We start from the raw sequence: 27185 nt of genomic DNA on the forward strand, positions 1-27185 counted from the left end.
AACGTTACTCATTACGATATAATTTTGTTTAATTAAAAATTGAGTGATTTAGATCAGATTTGTTGTATTTTTAAACTGATTTCTGTGTATAGATTTTTTTTACATTCTAACATTTTTTTTACATTTTAACGTCTTTTTTACATTTATGTGCATTTTTAGTATTTATCCATTGTTTTAATTGTATATCTTCTAAACGTCAAAAAAAAAGAAAGAAAAAAAGAAAAAAGAAAAGAAAAAAAGAAAATGAAACCAGATAGAATAATTTTGTGAGTTGAGTTTACCTCAAGTAAGGAAAGAGCATATCCGGCTTTTTCCTCTCCGAATTTTACATTATTGACAGTTGCAACTGTGGTATGAATCACATCTCTCGTCCGCTTTCTCGCCAATTGTATACGTATTTTATAGGAGTGGTGGAGCTAAAGAGGAGCGGAGCGATGCTCCGGCATAGCTTGTGAGAGAGGAGCGACGCTAAGGTATACCGGGAGAAGCAGGAGAAAATACTTGCTCTTTATTTCAGGGAAGATGAAGTAAATAATGAAAAACATACTTTTAACTTACAACAGCAGTATTCAAATTTATAAGTTAAATGTTCAGTAAAAGGTAGTTAATTAATTTGCTTTCATTTTATTCACAACTATTAAACTGATTATCCACTTTCCTTCATTTTCCTTTGTTCTACAGAAACAATCATTAACCCCCTATCCTTATCGAAAAGAAGAAAGGGCTTTTTTTCACGAAAAGCAACCAGTACATACTCCACTTTTAAATTAAAATCAACATTCATAATTTGATTTCACTTTTGTGTTTATATTTAAATTGTGTTTTTTTGGTTCTCTTATCTTCAATCAAACGCCCCAGCAATGAATTTGCACTAAAATTCTGATGTTTTAGTTCATTTTTGAGCTAGCTTGTCTTCATAAGATAGATTGATACGTTGTTGCTATAATCTACGACTACCTCTGGGTAGCTGAAAACCAGTTGAAGCTGAATTTTTCTGTTTAGAAATTCGTCCAAACTTCTTGTACAGTGTTACTTGAGGTTCAAAATTTTGATTTATTCACAACTTTTACCATAAATTATATAATATATATATATATATATATATATATATATATATATATATATATATAATTAGTTATTTCACTAGAAACTGTTACATTACAGTCTATATTCCTATTACTGAAACGCTATTTCAAGCAATAAATAAATAAATAAGTAAATAAATAAATAAAAATAAAAACAAAGATAAAAAATAAATATAATACCAAAAACTTTGCTTTTGGTATTATCATTTCTATTTGTGAACTTAACGTTTCTTTCTCACTAATTTCCTTTTCTTTTTGGAGGCATTTTTACCGTAAATTGATATAAATCATTAACTATAAGAAAACTAGGCCTTCCATCTTGTACACTATAGAATGAACAATTTAAAACGAAACTTTAAAGTATTAGTGCTTTTGTACTGAGCCCTAAAACCCTAATTTGTTTTTTTTAAAAATGTTAATGCAAGCTTCTTATTACGTATCATTTAATCAAATTTTAATTCTATATTTATTAAACTAATCATATTTAATTGAAGACAACGAAATTCCTACTATAGTGGCATGTTCATAGAAAGCATACAACTTTAAATGATCTAAGTCGGGAACAGTGTTTCTTTCAGAAACTATGTTCCTGGGGGGGGGGGCACACTTCGTATTCCGGGGAGCATTGCTGGTACTATTCTATTTATTATTATATTATAGACGTATTATTTTGGTCTCCTCAGGGGGGCAGTGCCCCCTAAAATCATGTCTGGAAGAAACACTGGTCGGAGACACCGTAGTCTAGTAGTTAGATTCCGTGGTCCTGGGTTCGATTTCTTGCCGGGGCTTCCCCAATTTTTGGCGTCCACCCAGTGTCGTGAGGCAAAACTGGGGAGTCACGTGAATAAAAGACGACGGCCACTAGGTCTAGAAAGCTCGCGATACGCCAGTTAGCGATAGGGCGACGTTCTTCAACTACGTTGGACTACGCGTTCGTCGCTAGGTTGGACGTAGTTCTAACAATCGCTAACAGATGGCGTGAAGCGGTCGTTGCGCCCGTTACAAATAATTTTAAAAGTGTTTTTACAATAAATAAAAAATAAAAAAAATCTATAATATTCTCAAACTCTAATTAATATAATTTGGTAAGGCAATTGCATGTAGGCCTACAATGAACATAATAGGTATTTGTATGATTCCGTTTACTCTAGGATGGAAAATTATTTACAAACAACAACTGTTGTGCGAGCGTCAAAACCTTGCTTCTCACCCCTACATGGTTAATTCATGGTTGCCAGGCACATGCATCGCAGATCCGAATGTACCGTACCTACTTCTGCACAGTCATGGATCAATTACTATTACTACATAAATTGCTGCTTTTGAGATGAATGATACATTTAACGTTGTGACAAATCTATTTAGTTATTATGTAATACATCGTACATATAATGCCCACTCAATTTTGTTCAAATGTTCTTGTTCGAAAGTGTGCGAAAACCTTGCACGCCTGGCAATATTGAGAGGATGCCATTTGTGTTGTAAACAATAAACAGAGAGAACGAAGACCGTTAGGTTCGCTGGACAGCGTTGTTTTCATGATACAGCGACAGAAACGTATTGTTCTGATTGTAAACAAGGGCTGGGAATTTCGATGCGAGTATAGGGGTAAATATTCTCGCCACATATTGCCTGTTGGTGAAGGTTTGCAATGTTGCAAACCAAGTCTAGATTTTCATACTAATTGAACAAGCTTTGAGAAGGATTAATATGGCGCAATAATTATAATTACTAACAACCATAGACTTAAAGTATTAGGAAATAAAGCATGCTGCTGTAAGAAGAATATAATTCACATTGAATTACATATTCAAAGTACAGTATAAAGCGAATTTTAACATGTAAACATTTTAAAGCAGTACATATTTACCATGTTTGGGTGCCCTTACTAGACACTGTCCAACACAAAAATGGCATTAAAATAGGTAGATCGAGCGTTGGCAAGAACCCGGCTCTAGCTGGTATTCCTTATTAAGGATTTCCTCAGTTCCACGAGGTGAATGCCTAGATGGTAGCTTCTGTAAGGCCAAAATTGGGTCAAATACCTACGCTCCAAAATTGGCGGGAGATATATTCCGCCAGAATATTATGTTGCCAACACTTTCGCAAATATTGTGGTGGTGCGTTCCGATATCCTTTTTTTCATTTTATGGCCTCTTTAATTCGTTATGAAGTAAGTGTAGAAGTGCTTTTTTCATTCTCTTTCTTTCTTTCTTCTCATCTTGCTCATCCTCGCTCTCTTTTCCCCACCTTCTTAAAATCCGAATACTATCCTCCTGTAAGACTGTGTTTCTCTCCATGGCCCAAGATTTAAAGAGACCAACCTGATATAGTTAATTATTAGCAGAACCGTACCAACAAATTCACATTAGAGACACCGCCGTAACTTAGATATTTTTTCTGGGGGACAAACATTAATACGTGTATTTGGGCCTTCTAGAAAAGGTTGTTTTTCTAATTCTTGGGCCTCCTCTTTCTATCTTTCTCTTAGTCTTTATGGGCCCCCCGGAGCCTGTGGGCCCTCCCGCACGGCAAGGTTGCGGGAACTTTATTTACGCCCCTGGGCCCGTTCCATACATGACAAATAAGAAGACAATATAATGTCTAGGGCCCTTAATGGACATTTTTTTACTGAAATGGGCCCACGACTCATTTTTCTTTTATTTACCCTTTGCGTACTGCTTTTTTTATGTAATGTAGTGAACCTGTTTGATGCTTGATTTATAATTTCATGTTCGTGTCGTATATGGATTAAGAAAACTTTGTCTCAAAATGGGCCCCCTTTGAACGGCGAGGAACTTCCCTGGTGGCAGTTGCCCCTCCCCTGCCCTCCACAAGTTACGGCCCTGATTAGAGAAGTCAACTTTCGAAATTTACACAACTTGCAAATACCAAACCCTACTAGTGCTAAAGTTGATGACTTAGTGCCACTGTTACCATTACAATAAGGGGAAAGAAGGGGAATGACTGCTAAGATTCGCTAGCCAGGTTTTGTCAAAACACAGCACCAATCTATAGTAAACGGATACTACTACTACTACTACTACTACTACTACTACTACTACTACTACTACTACTACTACTACTAATAATAATAATAATAATAATAATAATAATAATAATAACCTTTCAAATTTCATTTTAAGTTCACCGGTTAATGCATGTTTGGAAAGAAAGATAGAAAAGAAAAGAAAATTTTACCTTGAACTCTTCCCATGCAAAATCGTATCGGTCAAGCAATTTTCTCGTTAGGAAGGCTGTGGATCCTCCAATCAGGAGAATGATTAGAAATTCGTATGTCTGAAACATGAAAGCAGTTACACGTTTAGAATTTGTAGACAATGTAGTATGTTCTATATTTTAAACAAATATTGCTACTTAACACTAATCAAAAGGAATGAATCTACTGTAATAAGACAATTAATTTCCTTCTGCATACCTATATTAATTAGTGAGCTAGCTTTAATGCGAGGCTGAGGAATTCAGAGTTGATTGGCAGGTTCCCCACCCCGTCGCCAAGAAACGGTCACTCTACGGTCCTGGGCAGGGTTGCCAGTGCGTTGTCAAAAAATTCAGCTAATACTCACTTAATTCAAAGAGTTTATGCAATTATGCAATCCCTATCGAAGATCTCTGTATACGTGGACACACGCAAATTAGGCTGTGATAACAAATGCTTCAGTTTTTTTCTCCCTCGCTTCTTCGTCGCACTGCACTATGGCCTTCTTTATTACTTCTCTAGCAGGGATGGAGTGGGTCAAGTTTTCTGAGTGGGTCAGTGGGTCGTTTGTCAACAGCATGTGACCCACTCTGACCCACCACCCACCGTGACCCACTGCGACCCACTGTGACCCACCGACTCAGTATGATCTACCGACCCATTCTGCTCACTGCATTGTAGACAGTATCTTCTGAAGACTGGTAAATTTGTCTTCGTTTAACTTCAAGACCTTCATTTCCCTTCCTTTTCCATTTGTTTCTGTCTATTTATCTGAGGTGAGTATATCTAACCAAGTGAAAAAAAAAAAAGAACTTCAGGAACTTTTGGATATTGATATTTTTAATTGTAATAATAGCAAAAGGACTTATACTACTACTTGCCTTTCGAGACCTACATTTTTGAATCACTGTAATATATAAATTATTATATAAAAAAAATGAATGTAACTATGTGTGCTTAATCACCACGGTCAAATTGCAAAGTCAAATGAAATTACTTTCGGTATATGTTAGGCCTCAATCCAAATTGGAATGTTATATTGTTTTCATTGTAATGCATAATATCCTAAGGAGGTAGTGAGGATCCGAATTTTTGCAGAAAAAAAATTAGTATCTCGCACGCCGTTAAACTTACGGAGCTGAAATTCAGTGTATTAACACTTTATTGAAAATAAACAGAATGTGTCCTAGCATTTTTTAAAATTCTCCTTTATGGGGGGGACATTTTCTATATATGGACATTTTTTAGTGAATTGGTTTGTAAAAATGATCGAAAACGATCAATGTTATTTAGAAAAAAATCAGAAACAAAAAATACAGTGCTTGGCTTCATATATCCATTACTTTTGTTTATTCTATGTTTATTCTATGAAGCGCTTACAGCACAGGGCAATCAATCCATAAAGTTGTGAGAAAAATAGGCATAAAATTTATACTGTAAGCTTAATTACACGGAAATTTTAAGTTTGGATTGTACGCATAATTATATGGAAAATGTTACACTTTTTCCCCTTTACGTTGGTCTACTTACCTTGATTTGGAACTTTCAAATCTCATCCTTTTTTCCACTGAAAAGTATTGATAATTCAACAAGGAAATAATTATACTATGATAATTTAATTGAAATTCATCGTAATTTGGCACATGGCAAACAGCAATGTGGTAATTGAAGGGAAAGAAGGAGGGAAATTCCTATTTACCTCTGAACACTTTCCAGGAACCTCGTTCCCTTTCGCTTTCTAGGCGGGGGAGGGAACTTGGTAATGACATCAAACCTTCATGTGTAATTACAAAGATTACATTTATAAACAAATAAGAAATCATCAGTTTATCAGGCCTTAATTGATAATTTATTCACAAGATTCCCTATCGAAGGTGTGGTAGATGAAGTTTCTGTCCTCCATGAGTTGACATTGCCAACTGACATGGTCGATATGGAAAAGATGTTGTATGGTGATAGAGAGATGATACTTCTTGCTGAGTATTTCTAAACTGACCGAGAAAAATCGTTATCAGACTTAAGTGTAACAAGCAGATTGTCGATAAGGAGTTGCAGAAATCGGGTGGAAGTATTTTCCACGACAGAGTGCGAACGGAGGTTTCCCCTTATGAATTTACAGATGATTGATATTAGAAATAGACCAAGTGCTCAAACATTGTCTAACTTGTTGTTCATCAATGTTAATGGCCCACCGCTAGACAAGCTCAAAGTAGACGAGCTAGTTATTTCTTGGCTGAAGGATGGACATCATTCAGCTGCGGATGATTTACCACGAAAAAGTTACCAACAGGAAATAACGCGATTTCAGATTTGTTTTAGGGTGGAAAATTACGAGTTATGGAAAATGTATATTTGTATTACTAATGGCTTATTTGTGTTATTCAACTTTGTACCTAATTTTTAATGAGTCTCTTCTTTGCTTTAGGTAAACTACTCTGAAAAAAATATTCATAATAATTGCAATTATGCATATTTGTAACTTAAATTTAACGTGGTGTTTTTAGTGATTACACAAATTACAATTATGAGCATACTTTATGGAGATGCTCTCACATAGGGTACCCGAGTACCTTTATACACTATGAAAAACTTGATTTTTCGTCTTTTGTGAGAAAATACTGTGAACTGAGAAACCATAACTTTTTCCATATTGTACAGGGGTATTTTCCTGCGAATAGAAGTTTCTTGTGAAATGCGTTCAGAAATTAACACTTGCAAGAATACTCTCTTAGTATAAGTATAATTTAGGCATACACTAATTTCCCACCACCTCGGACTGTTTCAATTTCCTCACTGACAAACACTTTACCATATTATACCGTAAAGATCAGATCCACCGTTATTATAACAGAGTGGTGCTTGAGTGATTGACTAGAAATTCAAACTCCGATTAGTAAAAATTTCACAGTCTTGTTTTATTACAAGTGTAAACTCTTTAGTCAGTAAAGAAGAGACCGTGGATCGTGTTCAGAGTTGATGATGATGGATTTTGGTGAGCCAGAATAGGTCACAGTGGATGACAGTGGTTCATGGTGAGTCACGGTGAGTGGTGGGCCAAGATGGGTCGTGGGTCACGGTGGGTGGTGGGTCAGAGTGGGTCATGGTGAGTAGTGGGTCAAGATTTCATTGACCCACGCCAACTCTGTTCTCTAGTTTCGCTGTGTATAGTTTGCCCTCTATGCTGTGAAGCCATTGTCAAATGAATAATAAGCAAAAAAACCGCAACCACAACAACACACAACAAATAGCCAACTCACACTCTCTTCAGAATGACATTCATGTGAAAAATTTTTAACCCTGGCAACGCTGACATATAGAAGGAGGGTAAGGGAGTATTGCAAGAGTGAGGCAGAAAAAATGTTGAAATTTTCCCCCTTTACCTCAGCACCCGCTGGTAAACAAGCTAGCTCCCTATAATACTACCATCTAAAAGCAAAATCATTTTGTATTGACAGGGTCATTTTATGTTGATGAGCTTTAATATGATCTATATCGAAGAGAAACATCCCAATTTTAATTTACAGATTGGGAATATTCTTTATGGTTTCATAAATGAATTGTCAAATTATCCTACGGATCGAATAAGAAAATATTAAATTTTTATTAGTTTCATTTGTTTATGTAACATTGAAATAATCATTGAATTTGGCTACTTCTAGTCACTGTATCTTCCAAATCTCTTGAATTAATGTAATCGCCAGGGTGGTCAGTAACAAAGAATTGTACTGCATGTAAAAAAAAAGAAAATCAAAATCACTAATTTCTTATTTATAGATTTGCTAGGAGACTTGAATTTGGCATACTTATTCTTCAGGAGGTTATTAGGAGATACAAGTTCAAAAATTTTCGCATGACAGTTCCAGAGGATGTTTGAAAGCTACTCGTATAATGCTAAAAATAAAAGCCATAATTTATTCACGTTCCAGTGTTTGTTTGACAGCGAGCATCACACAAAATCTGTTTGAATGACTTCGAAGATTCCCGTTGTTGTATGGTGATAGATAGGCACTGGTCACCGGTAGGAATTTTTTTTATTATTATAATTTATATTTGGGAATTCATGTACTAGAAGAAAGTAATGCGCAACGTTGTTGTTTTACACACAGCCTATTTAAAACCGCTTTACTTAAAGGCACTAAACTTAGAATTTCAGGTCTTTCTGATTCGTATGTTTCACTAATATGAATATGTATATCTTACGCATGTACCGTGGACTGGACTCTCTCTTAACCTCCTATTTAACCGCTCATTTTCTAAGAAATAAGTCACAGACTTTTAAAAGTGGATTTTTATGTTTTCAAGTCTAAATGTATTTTTCTTCGTTTAGTTAATATGTTCGTAAACCACTGCACAGTGCTTTATTCAGTGTTGTAGGCTAAATAATATTTGGTCAGTTTTGTGTTTTTCTTCAATCAATACACATACATGCTTCTAGTGCACATGGTCCCAGGTTCGATTTCCTGTAAGAGAACATTAAAATTTAATTTCACAATTATGCACTTTCACTTATTATCCGTCTCCTCTATCTTAAAGGCCATAAACGTAGGACGTTAAACTAAAAAATTAAGTGGTGGTTTGTTGACATTTTAGTGTTCTTTATTCAATATACAATATTTCGTTCAACTGAGTATCACTGGAACAGCTTGTGGTCGAAACCTCTATTTTGGAAAGTTAAGTTCTTTTTTTAAAACCATTATAATGATTTTATGTAATTTACGAATTATGAAATTATGAATTTCGTTTTAACGAACTTTTTTGTTACTCGAGCAGGGCCAGGCCCCGTGATGAATGGTTGGGGAGTGTACTGTACAGGAATTCAATATGTGCGATGCATAACGATGAGATGTTTTGTTTTTATTAGACGAAAATAACTGGAAGAAACATAATATTTGATATGTGAGATCGTACGAATCTATTATATGCATAAACTAACCCTAAGTAAATATGTGAAAGACAAAGGATAGAGTTAGACACTGAAGACGGATAGGTCTCCAAATATTAACTATTATAGAACGCAGGTGAAAATGTTTAATAATTTTCTTAATTTAGTTTACTCATTATATTTCCTCTATAAAATTAATCATCTAATCAATTACTTTTACATGTTTTCTAGTACTGTATGAATCGTACCATTTAAATTTTCTCTATTTCTTTTTACTTAAAAAATCTAAAACAAAAACCAAATTAAAATATAATAAACTCTTAGAACTTGGAAAAACCTACGAAAACACATCTGACATTTAATTTAAAAATGACAAACATGTTATGAACAAGATACAATACCACTTGCCACTTTGTCTACTTCTTCGTAAGTTGTGGTCAATTTTTCTTCCTGTCATTCCTCTGAATTTATTAATTACCCTCCCGGAATTAAGGTATATGAAATAACAGTTATGTACATGTCATTCTTGCAGGACACATTCTATTACAGTAAGTATCACAGTGCAGTCGTTCACATTTTGATTTTACTCGTACCTTTCCTCCGGAGAAAGTTTTCTGGAAGTAAACCTAGACGGAAATTTTATGTGAACAGTACTTGTAATAGCTGTAAACGTTAATAATACCGTCTTTTATGGTTATGTGAAAACTAACTATAATATTCTGAACGTTTTAAACATATACGGAAAATTAGCGAGTCACAAGACTGTTTTATTTTTTGAATAAAATAATTTTTGATTTAGAAAGAGCGTGCAAATTGAGCATTAGCTATCAACATTTTGCGACCCTCGAGGATCTGAAGTTTAATATTTGAATAGAATAAAATAAAGAGAATAAAACAAAAGAAGGGTATCAATATGATCCTCCAACAGCAAAAGAATGGTCACCTGTTATTTCAAATTTAGTTCATAAGGAAGTCAAAAGTTGGTATTTAAATTAATTTCGAGTACGTGTGTAAAAAAGTTTCTTGATAATGATAGCATTTCTTGCCGTTTTAAATACAAAGTTTTGCACAATATTGAAAAATTCCCATTTTCAAAAGTACTATGATATAGTAAAAAAGAAAACATGAGAAACATTTTGGACGTACTATTTTCTACTTACAATATGTGGATTTAGGAAAGTGAATTTTGGACTGAAGCTTATGCTTCAAATTTGTGTTCCCGGTGTCTCCACATCACTAGTGGAAAGTGAAACCACTCAATATGCCATTGTCATTCCTTCCACAGATTTTTACGTGTTTGTGTATGTATGTGTGTGTTTCTCCTTTAAGTTTACTCTTTAATGGTAGTCATTGCATATGATGTAAATTCCTGAGTATCGATGGTTTAAAAACAAAATCTTTGTCTGAAATATGGACTAATATAATTATCTTGATACAGATATACAGAATTGACTGATGGAACTAAGAATATGTGTGAGAGAGCTGGTATTTGGAATCTACAAGATGTGCGATGTCTGATATTTTTTAGTGGAGTTTAAAGAATTCTGATATGTCTGGAAGTTTGAATGATGGTCTTAGCGGTTCTATTTTGGATTCGTTACAAGATCTGATGATTTTTACATCTCATTAACCATACAGTAGGCTGTCATCTTTCTAATGTCATAGTAGTAAAAAAAGAAAAAAAAACTTGATGGAGGTATACTTCAGTATCAGTTTTATGTTAGTGAGTGGCACTAGTTATTTTAGACAATCAATTTTCAGGTTTATAAACAAATTCATTTTTCTCGAAAACTACGCATGAGGAATCGCACTTACCCATATAATTTTGTTCCGCTTAATGAGATCTATCGTTTTATATAATGTCTTCTCTTCGGACTTTGTTGTTTCGTTATACAATACATATATTGTAGAAATAAACCGAATGCAAATACAAAATTAAAGTCTTTTGGGGGATTAGGGGGGTAAATACAAAAAATTACAGGTACTTACATGAAAAACATTTAAATAATCTTATATATAAAAGAGAACGCACAAATCCTTTGTTCCCTCATCACGCTAATACGGCTGAACCAATTTCTTTCATTTTTGGGGGGGTTATTAGGATTTGGACCCTAGATGGTTTTTATCATATCACTTTAATTTTTAATTACCAGTGTCTTGAGATAATTGACCATTCAAGTGTCCATAACGTACAAATCCTTTGTTAGTTCATCATAGGTAAAAATAAACGTATTTATATGCAACCCGCATGACCGTGTCACTCGGCGGGTTAACATAAATGACAGGCGATATAATGTTAACATTTACTGCAATCTTCTATGGTTTTTATCATATCACTTGAAAGCGAAAAAGTAAAAATTATCTAAGTAACAAAGTTTATTGCGTTCCGGGGTGACCGCAGCGAAGCGGGGTGAACGCTGCTAGTTGAATATAAAAAATAGTCAATAAAAAACCATAATTCAAGAAATTAGAGGAAACGCTTATAGCCGTAAGTGCAAATCCTTTATGTTAATCACCTTACTAAAGCATATGCGTATATAGTGATATGTTTTGAAACATTTATCTGAAACTTACAAGCTAAAGGAGTTGTTCTTTTAGCGAGTGTAGTTATTTTATTAATGTCTCTCCATTTTAGCTATTTCATTTTAAGATCTAGAACTCATTTATTATTTATTTATTTATTTGTCATTCACATAGCAGGCATAAGCTCAACTATAGTGTTGATGTATTACAAAATAAATTTACAATAGTTTTCTTAAACATAACAAATTACAAATTACACATGTCAATTTATTTGTGTTCGATACATATTTTTTTTTTTTTTTTTTTTACAAGAAGAGCATATTCTCCCTTCAATAATACGTTGGTCTTGGCTTTTTTTTTTTCAATAGAACAGGCCAAAGTTATCAGCACGAGTTTTAAGTGTTGGGACATGAAAATTTAGTGTTCATATGAGATTCGTATAATTAAACTCGTTTTGTACTATTTTATGGAGAAAAATCAGAGCTATCTAATTTCGCCTTTTTTCAATTGTAGGGAAAACTATTACTGATAAGTGAATTCAGATATTAATAATATGTGATGTATATTTTATAAACTTCAATTATAATATAATTACAAGTATTATATGTTACATTTTATAAAACAAAACTCCAGTTTTCCCGTCAATTTTGTACATTTACAGAACTGAATGGTAGAGCTAAATATGATGTTCCACTAATGTTAATTCTAGGTTAACATGCATTATTAGACTTTTAACTTTTACTTACTTTCAAAAACAACATGGTGAAACCAAACTACGTGATCACAAATAGCTATATTGAGATGGCGTCTGTGTACACTTAAAGATTTCAGTAACAGAAATATGATAAAGCCTAGTTGTAGCAACTGACTGATGTAATGGGTCAGAAATAAGGTTATCGGAAACTCTCTAAGATATAACATTACTTATGGTTTCATCGACTTTTACTATAATTTACAAATACATTTTTAAATTACAATTCTTTGTAATGTTTACATTTTTTTGCCTTCCAAGAAGCAACAATATTGTGTCACATGGTTTCATTTTTCTTATTATAGGCCTTTTATTTTCAGCTAATAAATACACGAAGAAAATTAAAATTTAATTTCTTTTATTTGTGCTAATTGACAAGTAACCCATTCTTATGCGTACGAGGTATGATCGGAAAAAATTTAACAAAGCCTATTATGGCTTATCTGTGATACATAGCTGGAAGATCAACCATTCTGATAATATATGACACTTAACACTAGTCCTTGATGTAACCACTTATTTCGATTAAGCACTTGTAACAAAGGTAGATTAGTTTTTCCATACCAGTTGCACAGATATCCGCGTCAAGTCCTCGTAGCCACCATAATATAACGGTTTTGACTTCATCACATATCAGATGGTGACCAACTATATACTGCTTTAGAGCAGAAAAATAGTGAAAGTTACTGGGACTAGGTAAGGACTGTAGGGGGTTAGTCTAGTAGCTCCCAGCGTAAACACTGAATACACTCAACACTTTTTGATGCTGAATGAGGTCTCGCATTATCATCCAGAAAAATCGCATAGACCTACAACAAGACTAACATGTTATTAATGTACCAAAAAGAAAATCGTTAAATTATAGTAAATAAAATAAAAGTCATGTAGTTTGTAATATTGTTTTCCGATCATCCCTCGTAATATATTATTTGATATTCATTTACGAGTATATTGTTGTAATATATGGTTTGAAAATAAAATATAAGAAGGATACATTACTTAAGCATTAAGTGATTTACCTGCTATCACCGAATATCACAGTGGCCCAATTTCAAATCATCAATGTGAGGGTAACCAAGAAGTTCTGTCGCTTTTTGTGGAGGTCTGTGTTGAACTGACCCTTACACCGTGAGTTGAGTCCACATAGATAGCAAAGCTCTAAGAACTTATTCTCAATTTAATACACTTACATTAAAAGAGAAATAAAAAGAAGCTTTATGCCTCCTAAAAATAAAAGATAATAAGGCGAAGGTCAGTTGTTGGCTGTGGGTATGCCCAACATACTACCTACTTGTGCCAGTTCAGTTACACCGTGAACTTGTGTAAGAACAGAATGAACATGGAACCTCCATAGAGCGTCATAAGGGCATATACGCTGTACGAGTTCAAACTGGGGTTAAACGCCACTGCAGCGGGGTGGAAAATATGCCAGGCCTTTTGTGTTGGAGTCGTGACTTCGGAGACTGCAGCGGTGGTTTAACAAGTTTAAAGACATTGACGAAACACTCAAAGACGCACCACGTGCCGGAAGACCAATACATGCACAAAATAAAGATCTTCAGTCAACAATTGAGGCGAACAGTGGCCAGAAATGTGAGGAACTCGGACTATAATTCAGTGTGAGTGGCGAAACCATTCGGCAGCAACTCCATCAACTTGGGAAGCACTACAAATTGGGTCGATGCGTCCTATATGATTTGACTGCGGGGCAGAAGGCAAGGCAAGCCCTCTGACACCTGTGTTTCTTTGCTCTCTCATCTAAGGAAGATTCCATTTTTGGACAGGATGTTGACATGTGATGAGAAGTGGGTCCTGCACGAAACTCCACAGCGCCATCGTCATTTTTTAGCATCTCATGAACCGGTTCCACAACAGTCGAAATCAGCATTGCACCAAAAGAAGGTCCTCCTATGTGTTTGGTGGACTGCTTGGGATCGGGAACTGCTACCAGCTGGTCAGAGCATCAATGCAACTGTGTACTGTCAGCAGTTGACCTATGTTCGAGAAAAAGTCAAAACTCTGGAGCCAACACTTCTGAATCCGAAAAGGGGTCCTCCTGTTACAGGACAACACTAAGCTCCACATGGCTAGGATGACCCGGGACACCATTCTACGCGTTGGATGGGAAACACTATTGGATAGGCCATACTCCCGGACATTGTACCATCCGCTTATCACCTGATCCATTCCTTGGACAATCGCCTTAGAGGACACCAGTTCAAATTCCTAGTAGAGGTGCAAAATGCACTTGATGCATTCTTCGCTTCACGGTCCACCACGTTGTACCGCGATGGAATCCTTGGCCTTACAGAACGTTGACAGAAGGTTGTCGTCGATGCTGATGGGGACGATTTTTGATCTTCTAGGTATGTCTTAAGATAAATATCGATGTTCGAAAGTATTGGGTGAAAAAAGCGATTGAAATTTCTTGGTTACCTTTATTTGTATGAATAATTGCACAAATATGTGTATGAATAAATGTTAGAAATAAGAACGGTTGTTTAGAAGAATATGAAACGTAAATTAATAATAATAAATGTACCATATTACTCAGTAAAGCTTTTATCGACATTACTATTCACTGTCAAAACAGAGCCATGTATTTTGGGCAGCTCAAGTCATCTGACTTCACGCATTATCGGGCAGTCACAATGATTCATTGTGAATTTTTGACGAAGATCCTATTTGAGAGGTATCACAGTTTGAAACATATATTGACGTATTCTTTAAGTTTCATGAAATTGCAATAATGATGAGTATTTGTGATAGAATATAATTTAGGACTTAATTAAATTGTCCAAAATCCAAAAACTAGGGTAAGTACAGGGTAGATCTTGCGCCATGAAAGAAGAAGTATGTATTGCAGAAATTAAATGTAAATAAACTAATATCAGGAAGTTTATTTAAACTACTTTCATTTCAACATCCTCATAACTAAGTTGCCAGTATTTTCTTTTATTAGTGAAACAAGAGAAAATTAAGTTGACCAGGATCCCGAATTTGACCATTTTTTAATTAATAATTATGTGGCATATAGAACCCTTAGGTTCAATGCCACGTTCACAAAAGCTCTCCACTGACTTCTATCCTCAGCCAACTGGATCCAGTTTCTGCTTTGTATTTCTAATTCAGCGAAATCTATCTTAATATTGTCCTCCCATCTGAGCCTAGGTCTTCCTAATGGGCGTTTTCCGATTGAATTTCTAGTTAAGCCTTTGAAAGTATTCCTATTTTCTTCCGTTCTGGCTACATGACCTGCCCATCTGAGCTTCCTAGACTTCATGCCCCTAAACTTGATGGTCAATGTTTGGTAAACGGTACAAATTATGGAGTTCCTCATTACGATGTTTCCGCTATTTCCCATTCTCGTTCCTCTTGGATCCGAATATTCGTATCAGGATTTTATTCTCGAATACTTTCAGTTGGCATTCTTTCGTCAGAGTAAGCGACTATGTTTCGCAACTATACAGAACAACAGGCATGATTATCGTTTTATACATTTTAAGTTTCACATTCCTCGAAACAATTCGCGGGGACAAAAAGATTTTGAACTGAAAAATAACACGAATTCCGTGTTTTCAGTACACATTTAATTTCTTCTTGGATATGGGTTCGGTCTCTTAATATTGATCCTAGATATTTGAAAGTATCCACTTCGTTGAAAGTATTATTTGATGTTTTGATAACTTGCAATATTACGATCCCGGCGAACTTCCATCTATTTGATTTTCTCTGCAGTTACTTCTAAATATTTAATAATGCTTGCAAGCGCTTAATAAGACTTCTGCATTTCTTTCTACTGTTTCCTATCATCTCCTATTTTATTTACATCATCAGCGTACACCATAACCTAGTGAATACCATTCAGCTATAGGTCTTTGTTAGTCTCTGTAATTTTGTTTATAACGTACTAGGGAGTAAATGGCGATAAAGCATCTCCTTGTTTCAGGCCACTCTCGACATGAAAGTTCGAGGATAGGAATTTTTCTACTCGGACTTTACTTTGGAATTCACTTAAACACATCTTAACTAATCTAACTAGCTTCCAAATTCCGTAAGGCTATACTACAGTGTTGCACTCCTACCCGAGTTGTAAGTATTTCTAAAATCAATAAATAATTTATATACTGAGTATTATATTTCCATTTCTTTTCGAGTATTTTTCGAATGGTAAATATTAAAGAAATAGGAAATTCCCTAATATTAGGGATTTAGAATTTTCTAAATTTCGGAATTTTTACCGAGTTTCCGTATTCGAGTTTCGAGTTTCCGTATTCGAGTTTCCGTATTATGGAATTTCTCAGAAATCCGGATTTTTCCGAATTCTGGAATTTTTCGAAATCCGGAAAGTGAAATTTCCGATTTGGGAAAATAAATTTTCTGGAATTCGGATTCTGGAAAATCTTGGCCATCCCTAGTAAATGCTTGATCGCTAGTTGATTGATTTCACCTATATCCGCATTGCTTCATCTTAAGCTTACAAACTTAAAATTCCCATGTAATTAAGCTAAATTTCTATTTTTGTGTCGTTTTGTGCGCGTATTTCCTCGTTTTCTGCGTCACCGGAAATAGGTCAATGTTATCCTACAAATATGGCGGAACAAGTTAATGCTGTTCCGTCAGGAACGATTTCGAGGTCGTTTAATTTACATCGTCTTGTGCGTGTTTTCTACCGTTTTGTAAGCCTATTTCTACGTTTTGTGAATCAATGGTAGTGAGTCAAAATGGGCATTCAATGTGGGAAGAAAAATGATCCACTCTCCCACCAGTATCGAATTTCAAGGTCGCTTTTTCGCATTGTTTAGGGCATAGTTTTACCGTTTCTGCGCATATTTTCACGTTTTGTAGGCCACCGAAAGTGGGTCAAAGAGGACCTACAAATATGGCAGAAGAAGACATATTCATTCCACTTTCAAGGTCCATTTTGGCCCTCTTCCACTGATGTACAAAGCGACACAAATCATGCATAAAAAATGTGAAGGAAACGACCTCGACATTTGATGGTGACGGAACAACATTAAGTTATTCCGCTATACTTGTAGGCCATTTTGACTCATTTTCGTTGTCGCACTAAAGTGGAAATAGGAGCACAAAACGGTACAAAGCAGGCACTATACGATGCGAAAGAAACGACCTCCAAATTCGATAGTGGCGGAACAATGGCTCTATTTCCTCACACATTGATGGATCATTTTGACGCGTTTCTGGTGATGCTCAAAACGTGGAAGTAGGCGAACAGAACGGTACAAAATACACACTAAACGATGCGAAAGAACCAACCCCGAAATTCGATAGTGGCGGAACAGTGAGCCATTTAACTCCCACTTTAAAGGTCTGTTTAACTCACTTCCGGTGACGCACAAGACGAGGAAGTAGGCACAGAAAACTTTTTAAAAATAGGCACTAAACGATGGGAAAGAAAGGACCTAGAAATTCGATAGTGTCGGAACTCTTGGTCATTTTAGTCCCATCTTGGAAGCCCATTTTGACCCACTTTCGGTGACGCACAAAACGTGGAAATAAGGGCACGAAACGGCATGAAACATTCACTAGTCGATGCGAAAGGAAGAACCTCAAAATTCGGTAGTGGCGGAGCAGTGGGTCATTTTCTTCCCACCTTTGAGGCCCATTTTGACCGTCTTCCAGTGACGCGTAAAACGTCGAAATAGACGCACAAAAGGGTACGTGATGTGAAATTAACGACCTCGAGATTCAATAGTGGCGGAACTCTTGGTCATTTTCGTCCCACCTTGGGGACTTATTTTAACCCACTTTCCATGACGCACGAAACGGAAGTAGACGCACAAAACAACACAAAACGATGTGAAGGAAACAACCTCGAAATTCATTGGTGGCGGAAGAGCAATAACTTGTTCTGCCATATTTGTAGGCCCATTTTGACCCACTTCCGGTGATGCACAAAATGTGGGTATAGGAGCATAAAGCGACACAAAACACGCACAAAAGATGCAAAACAAAGTACCTCGAAATTCGTTGGTGGCGGAACAAGTTAATGACGCCGTGAGCACCAATATAAGTATATACTGTAGTTCTTACCAGAGGGCGCGGTGGGTCAGTGGTAGAGCGTTCACCTCCGGTGCTTTAGGTCCCTGGTTCGATCCCAGCTCGCGCAGTTTGGACTTTGTGGTGGACAAACTCCGTGCTCGTGGATTTTCTCGGGGTTCTCCCGTTTCCTCCCACTTTTTTCATTTCATTCATTTCCCATCATCACCGTCTCCTTTAGCATAACCGGCATAATCGTGGGACGTAAAACTAAAGATTTCATATCATTTTTTGTAGTTCTTACCATCAAGGCTGAGAACTGGACGGTCCAATTTTTAAGCCAAAGTAGAAGCCCAACCGGAATAGTGTTGTTAACCGGCTCGGCTCGGTTCAACTGAGCGTACAGCTTGAGCTGGCTTGGTTGGGATTACCCATCGACTGGGCTCAATTGAGCCAATGGCTTGAGCCGGCTCGGTAAAGACGAGTCATCGACTCGGCTCGATTGGAGCCAATGGCTCGAACCAGCTCCGTTGAAACGAGTCCATAGGCTGGGTTCGAGTCAGCTTAACTGAGCCGATGGCTCGAACCGGCTCGGTTGGGGTAAGGAATCAGCTCGGTTCGGTTCGGCTCGTGTGAGCCATCGGCTCGAGCTGGCTCGGTTGGATGAGCTGTTGGCTCGGCTCACTTCTCGGTTCGGCTCGAAAAGTGAATGAGCTGTGAGCGAGACGCTTGAGTCGTTGACAACCCTAAACCTGGGTCGAGCAGTTTTGAACATGTTTGGCTGGAGTCCCATAACTTTTAACAATTTTTGGCTCGAGCCCGAATACTTGCTCCTCCTGAACTCAAACCAAGAACCTCGTGACCGATGTCCGTGCCTCCTGAAGATTTCTTGACGACCGAGATCGACAGTCAACTAATTTTTAGTATTCCGATACAAACCGCCTATATTCCATGTTTATACAGGTAGACGGTATTATAATAATAATTAGTTATAGTAGTAGTAGTAGTATCATTGATAATTATATTGTCTATGTAGGATACTTGAAGATAGTTAGGGATGCGCACGAACAAGATTTGTGGATGTCTCGTCTCGAAAATGTGCTGTAAATGTGATGTCTCGACTCGAAAAATGTATATTTCTCTATTGGAAGAGCCGTGTCTCGACTCGAATTTTGTCAGGAAAATCCTGTCTCGACTCATCTCGTGCGCATCCCTAAAGATAGTAGTACTTGGAACCACACAAAGGATTTAGCTCGAATTGGCTCGACTCGACTGGAAACTCGATCCGAATTCGAGTCGAGTTGGGGGAAATTTTTCGAGCCGAGATCTCGAGTCGAGCCCAAAGATGTGTGCTTCGAGTCGAGTCGAGTTTTAAAGAAAACTCGCTCGTGCCCATTCCTAGTTTATGCATGACGGGCATATAGAGTTCTTCCGAGGGGGATAGAACCATAAAGATAATATATTTAAAAAATATTTAGTTTCACGGCTTTCTTCCCAGGGGAGGAAAGGGATGATAGGTATCCAGCATTTCTTATAAGTACCTTATTTGAAATATGTAAAACAGTAACAAGTGGACAACACAATATACACACATCTTCTTATCTTCAGTTTTAATTGCTGATTTCAATTGCAATTAACAATTACAATTAACAATCACAAGTTTCAATTGTCAATTGCAATTAACAATTACATGTTTCAATTGCACCCTTTGCAATTGACAATTAACAATTAAAAGTTTCAATTGCCTGGTGACCAATTAACAATTAACAATTGACGAAAATTTAATTGCAAATTTTATGATTGACTTCAATTGCAAGTGAATTTAATTGTCAATTACAAATTGAAATCAATTGCAATTGAAATCAATTGCAATTGATTTTCAGAGCAATTACTTTCAATTGATTGATCAATTGCAATTGATTTCAATTGATTTTGATGGCAACACTGTTCACAAGGCTTTCTCAAGTTTTCTACATCTTATTAATTTTCTTTTTAGATTCTGCAACAACAACTATATCAACCCCAAACCGTATACACCTCATCATTTCATCTCCTACCGAAATTCCATCTTCATTAGGTAGACTCGTATTCGCTATCTATTCTATATAGCTATTAAAAAATGTCGGCGAAATACATAATCTTTGTTGAACTCACCTTCCAATTACACTGTCCAGTTACTGTGCATGCACCAGCGAATTTCCATGAAAGATCGTGAATAATTATGATAATTTATATAGTATTTATGGACGAATACGTAACAGAACTATATAAATAACATATATCGTTCCTAAAAGTAACGAATACGGTAAACATAAACACATCAATAGACATATTACATCAGAGCGAAATAGGCATAAATTTCAGACACTACAAAACAGATTTCATTCGTTCTTAACGCTGGTCTAGTTTCTAGCACGTGTGCCTTTGGTGTACTGCTTCCCCAGTTCGATTCCCGGTGGTGGAATTTTAATTGACCTAAATGTATTTGCATTCGTGTTCCTGTCGTTCAAGCTTAAAAGAAATGATAGTAAAACGTGTATAACCAAGTAGAAAATAAAGACAACTTACTCAGATACGTTCAGTGAATCAGTTAACTTAAAGACAAGAAACAAAGTGTCTAAGGCATTTGTAACTTGAAAGGAACTCTTAAAGGTTAGTTCCAGTTCCACCAAAGTAACATTTTCCTTTTACCTGTTCTCGAAGTTTCTCTTTGTATTTCTATCGGATTCGAATAAATAGAACTTCGAATAGAGAACCCGTTGAATTCATTTATTGACTAAGCCTGAAATTCTTATAAGATATGACTATGATTTTATTATTATTATTATTATTATTATTATTATTATTATTATTATTATTATTATTATTATTATTATTATTATTATTATTATTATTATTATTATTATTATTTACTTAAAGTACGAGGTTTCAAATCAGGCGATGCAATATTTACGTAAACTAAATGATAATTTATTTGATAATATTCACTAGCCCACTATACATTTGCGAGGTTTTGCTTTGGGAAATGAAGTGTATACGACATTGAGTAGTAAAAATATTACAATAAAAATATATTATTAAAAATATTGATTAAGTAATTGGAGTTAAACATGCTTTCCAGTACGAATTATATAGAGAGAGGATTTACTTTAAAGTGCGATGCCAACGAATATTCTAGTTTTAATCCGATTAGAAACCGATAACTTACACAATACTATTTACTTCATTAGTTCTATAAACCTTTATGCTTATCGTATTATAATTATCTTTAAAATTATGATTTTGTCATTTCAAAACGTGGAACGAGAAATAAATGTGATATTCTACCTAGGTATTTGTTAAGAAAACCTTTCAAACATTGATGATTTCAGGGCATGACCTGTGGGAGAATTTGAGACCCTGTCGACATAAATTCGTGGCCATATCTTCGATCATGCTCAAAGTGGGCTAATAATGTTCTATCAATTTCCTCTCATTCATATATTGACCATTACCCGGGGAAAATCTTCTGAAATCATCAATGCTTATAATTAGTTTTTCATTACAAATCAACGGATAATAATGAAATATTGAACATACTTAATATTTTGTTTTCAGTTTTGGATTTTAGATTTGGAATCCAGATAATGTTCCCTTCTAATCGAATTTGAGAGAAAAGTAGTTGCCAAAGATTTATTCAAAGAAATGTTTTCAGTCCTCTGATGAAAATAGGGACACACTTTTAAGGAAAAAACGAAACCAATACTTCCTACAGGGTTTGAACATATAAACTTATGATTGATAGACTATTGATCCAAACCGCTCGACCAGTTTTTTTTCACTTGATTACATTACACAAACTTATAACATCTCAGTGCATATATTCATTGTACAAGATTCGTAAGTAGTGAGCAAAATATTTGTTTTCGCACTGTACAGAAAATTTTTACAAGCATTTTTCAGAAAAATAATGTAATCAGACATATTGCCACACGGATACGTATCCATGATATAGAAAAGTGATTGTCCAATTAGCCAGGTGACAGTAGTGTGTTTGGTGATCGGAAAGAAATGATAGTCGGGAAACAGTATATACTGAGGGTCAAACACAGTCGTATGTAAACGGCAGATGACACTTAACATTCGTGTTAACGTTCTCCAGATATCAGGTGCTTGAGCACAGAATTGCAGTCTGTGTTCAATCGTATCAGGTTGAGCACACTGTTGACACATATTCGTTTTTAGTACTCCAATACGTTTTAATTTAACATTAGTAGGAACAAGCTCATTCACAATCATATACCAGGTACTCCTTACCTGCGTTGACAGAGTGACTTTGTGCACATTATGCCATATCATTTTCCAGTTTTTTGTGGGAAACTTTTGCTGAACGTGCGAAACCATTTCCTTGTACAGAGGTGCAAGTAAGTACTGACCCAGAATTTTTACATTGAAATAATTGGTGGGATCCAAGAGAGGTAGATACGACCAACCTTGTGCGCACTCTTTTATATACATAGGGGCGTCTTTGAGGGATTCCATATTAGGGAGGTTGGATGCTGGAAATGAGACCATCCAGCACGAAAGCCACTGATGTGTAATACTGTCAGGAAATTGATATTGCTTATAATTGTTGGTTAAGAAAAACGCCTTACATTTCTCACTTATCGAAATGAGCTGTAAGCCCCCTTGTTTCCAAGGTAGAATAAGGGTATTACGTGTGACACGAAAATAAAGTCCTGCCCAAATAAACCAATCAATAACAAAATGAAGTTTTCTAAGATATAGGTCCGATATCGGATATATGTGAGCGTAATACCATAATTTTGCACACAAATAACTATTTACATACCAAATACGTTGGATAAGGTCTAATTTGCGTAATTTTTGTTGGAGGCACAGCCCATGCACAGTATTCAGTAATAAGTACCAAATTCTTTCATAATAGGTGCTGTCACTATTCGAAAATGTAACACCCAATATTTTAACTTGATCTACCACTTCAACAGTTGAGAAGGGCTCTGGAATGCCATCCATTTTCCAGTTATGAAATGTCAACACTTTTGTTTTACAGAAATTGATACGTTCACCACTAATATCACTGAATTGTCGTAATTGGGCAATAATATAGTGAAACTGTTGTAATGTCGTGCAACTAATATTCACATCATCAGAATAGGCCGTGACGGAGAGATTTTGCAGGTCGTGAAGCGGAGGTTGTATATACGCAGCCAACTTATATAAGAGAGGTTCAAGAGCAAGCCCAAAAAGAAACATGGACATTGGACAACCCTGGCGTACTCTGCTGTTCAGTGAAATGGACTGAGTGAGAAAACCATTTATCTGTTGTCGAGCTGTCGCCGCGCTATACAGTTGCTGGATAATATTAAGGAAGCTAAGCGGAAATTTATATGCGCTGAGCACTGCAAAAAGACAATCATGTGATAAGCGATCAAAGACATTTTCAAAGTCCAATGACATAAGACAGGCCGGTTTCCTAGCAAAAAGAAAGTATCCTACTACATCTCGGATCTTCGTATGTGCATAATACACATTCTTTTCTTTATTGAGCTCTGCTTGAAAAGGACTAATTTTATCAGCAAAGAGATTGCGCAGGTACTGCACTAAAAGTTTGGTGAACACTTTTAAGTCGGTATTTAACAAGGTTATAGTGTGTTTCATCTGTGGCGTCTGCAGATTTTGGAAGAAATATCACGTGACCCTCATTTTGTAGAAAGTTCGGAGATCGTAATAGTTCATTATAGAGGGCAAGCATGTCCTTCCCAACTATATCCCAATACTCTTGATAGAATGCGTACGATAATCCATCTGCCCCAGGACTGGAATCACGATTACACTGAGCCAGCGTCCTACTTATTTCCTCTTCTGTGATGGGCGACATTAAGTACTGGCGCTCCCTGTCCGACCGGACGGGAAAGGGGAGATTCAGGTATGGCTGGTATCCATCTTGAGGTGCCTCTTGTTTGGCGTACAAGTTCCTGTAGTGATCGAAGAATACCTGCTGTATCTCGGGGAGAGACGTGATGGTTCGATTTTCATACTTTATTACGTCAATAACTTTAACAACGCGACGTTTATGTTGAGCCAGGTAATGATACAGGGTAATATGTTCATCGGGAAGACAACTACCGGGAGGCAGGCTATGGGCATATTTTCTGACTGAAGTAGCTTGGATTTGTTTGATCCAAGCCTTCGTTTTGTTAATGGCTATCATATTTTGCTGTGAACTGGGGAGGAACCATAACTGCTGGAGAGCTCGATACAGATATATGAGACTTCCTCGTTTTTCTATTTGTACTTCAGCACCTTGCCATTTAAAAAAAAAAACTCTGTATTTTCGGCTTAACGTATTTAACCCACCATTCATTTAAAGTTGGATAGTAATGACGTTGTCGGAGCCAGTACTCCCATTTCAGACGAAAGATACATTTCGTTTCACCATGATTAAGTAATTGATTGTTTAATTTCCACTCAGTCTTTCCGTAAATAACCGAAACACCGAGGTTGTACTTGCATGTCCAGAGTATTGCTGCGTGATCACTGAATGGTATAATACGTAAATGAATATCGGTGACAGAAGCGATTAAGTCAGGTGTTGTATGACATCGATCAATGCGACTAGACATATTTTGAGTCTTATATATAAACTTAAGATCCTGGCGGTGTTGAACCCAAGCGTCCTTGAGTTTGATGGAGGAAATTAATTTTTGGAGAGCAGGGGAAGGAATGAACTTCGAGGTAGTGTCTATCCCACGATTCACAACATTAAAATCCCCAGCCAATATTTTTTTTGTGGGAATAGTGGGAAATAGGGGTAAAATGTCTTCATTGTAAAACTGTTCTCTTGCATTCCTATTATTTGAGCTCTCGGAGAATAAATGTTAATCAGAGTAAGATCATCACAAGTTACGGCGATACCCGTACCAGATGGAAGATACACAACATTCCTAACCTCGACACCTCTTTTGCACAAGATGGCAGTACCTCGGTGCTGAGGGCCCACGTTCACATAGGCTCGATACATAGGGAGGAAGTCAAAATTCTGAAACGCTACTTCTTGCAGTAATATGAAGTCAGCCGATGTTTGCATGATAAAACTACGTAATAGATTACGATTACTATCACTAGAAATCCCTCGAATATTTAACGAGATATAGGATCGTGAAGTGGAATTAGGAATTGCTTGCATAAACAATGTATAAACAATTAAAAAAATAAATAAACAATACAGGGCAAACACTTCCCTGCGAAACCTTGGACTTCCCGACACATTAGTAAACACTATGGTTATGTTCATAGAATGTAAACACCAGCGATAACGATGTATTGTGGATCGAAGGACAATAGGAGATTCTTACCTCTCAAGTATAAACAAGTAACACTCCTGCCCTTGAAGAGGAAGGAAGTCTTGACATGGAACACTTGCTTTGACCGTCGCGTGAGACATTTGTGTTAATCGACAGGTATACACGGAGCAAACGTGTTATTCATTGACTATTGCTATGTTGTCACCTGCCACTGCTGCTGGCAGCGATACAGTCTGAGAATTCCACATAGACAACTCACTTGTTTTCGATGCATTGTCTTGCAACCTTTTTGTTTTCCTTTTTTTTTTGAAAACTGGGTAACTCACTACAGCCACTGAAGGGGGAGAAGGAACTACCAAAGTGGAGGGGGAAGGGGAAGGAGAGCTAACAGACTCTTCTTGTTTTTGTGGGCACTCAGACGAAGAAACATTATGCACAGCGTGTTGTGGCTCTCGTAGTTGTATAGGGTGCTCACAGGTGACACCACTATCTTGTTTCCGTTCCTCTGGTTCTGTTGTGGCAAGTGATTCAGAATGACTTGAAACAGGGGGGAAGTCCTTATCAGCATGGAGATTAACATCCTCGGCAACTGAAGTGTTCCTTATTTTTCAATTCCTTATTTTGGGCATTAGGCTCATTAGTAATGGTTTTTGCACTAAAAGATGGATAAAAGTTCGGAGTGGGGGGCATTTTTCCAGTAGACAGTTCGGTCATCTTAAATCCAGTAACGGGAACTGAAGGCATCTGAGCTTTCGTTTTGCGAGGGCAGGAACTTGCGACGTGGTTAAGAGCCAGACAAATGAAGCACGTGGGTGGTTGACCTTGATACATCACAGTAGCACGACAACCCCGTACCACAATTTTTGAGGGAATATGTTTTCCTAAACACATTTGCACAATACGATTGCCATTGTAAATGGGAAAAGGGAGGGTATTCGACCACATTTCTTCATTTATGGACATGATCTTTCCAAAAGGGCAAAGGACGGCACTAAGTTCATCGTTACTAATTTCCATCGGGAGATCCAAAATGCGTACACGAGTGTACTGTATACTAGCATTTGAAAGTTTGACCTGACTTACTGTTCCATTTTCATGTCGAAAATCCAGTGATTCCGGGTGTCGTCGTAAAAATGTGTCAACATTCTCTTGCGATTTAAATTTTAAATATAAGCTATAATCATCATTGTGAAGTTGAATAGCTTCAAGATCGTGTATTGATAACTATAACTCGTTAATTAACCAAGTCTGGATGAGCGCAACCGAAGGCCGGATATTTCGTGTCGTCTTGTCAAATGCAAGCCGCACAGTATTTTTTCGAAGGTTATACATGGCAAGAAAAAACAAAACGGAGTACTACATTCAATAAACTGCTTGTCACTGGTATGTACTGTTAGTTTTCACTGGTACACTG

The 27185-nt window shown here is 36.5% G+C and overlaps 2 protein-coding genes across 4 annotated transcripts in view; one reads left to right on the top strand and one right to left on the bottom strand.

Moving 5' to 3' along the window:
- Positions 1-12588, bottom strand: part of LOC145668543 (cathepsin L-like peptidase) — a 44091-nt gene extending 31503 nt beyond the window's left edge. Inside the window, exons 1-2 of the mRNA XM_081736528.1 lie at positions 12457-12588; positions 4287-4385 (exon numbers count right to left, since the gene is read on the bottom strand). Of these exons, the coding sequence (XP_081592654.1) occupies positions 4287-4385; positions 12457-12471 (114 nt within the window). The 5' untranslated portion in view covers positions 12472-12588. The remainder of the gene's footprint in view (positions 1-4286; positions 4386-12456) is intronic.
- Positions 1-27185, top strand: part of LOC145668544 (cathepsin L-like peptidase) — a 236802-nt gene that overhangs the window by 128430 nt on the left and 81187 nt on the right. The gene's annotated exons all lie outside the window — the stretch shown is intronic.

Source organism: Thermobia domestica, chromosome 13 (assembly GCF_964235325.1).
Source record: "Thermobia domestica chromosome 13, izTheDome1.hap1.1, whole genome shotgun sequence".
Lineage (NCBI taxonomy): Eukaryota > Metazoa > Arthropoda > Insecta > Zygentoma > Lepismatidae > Thermobia > Thermobia domestica.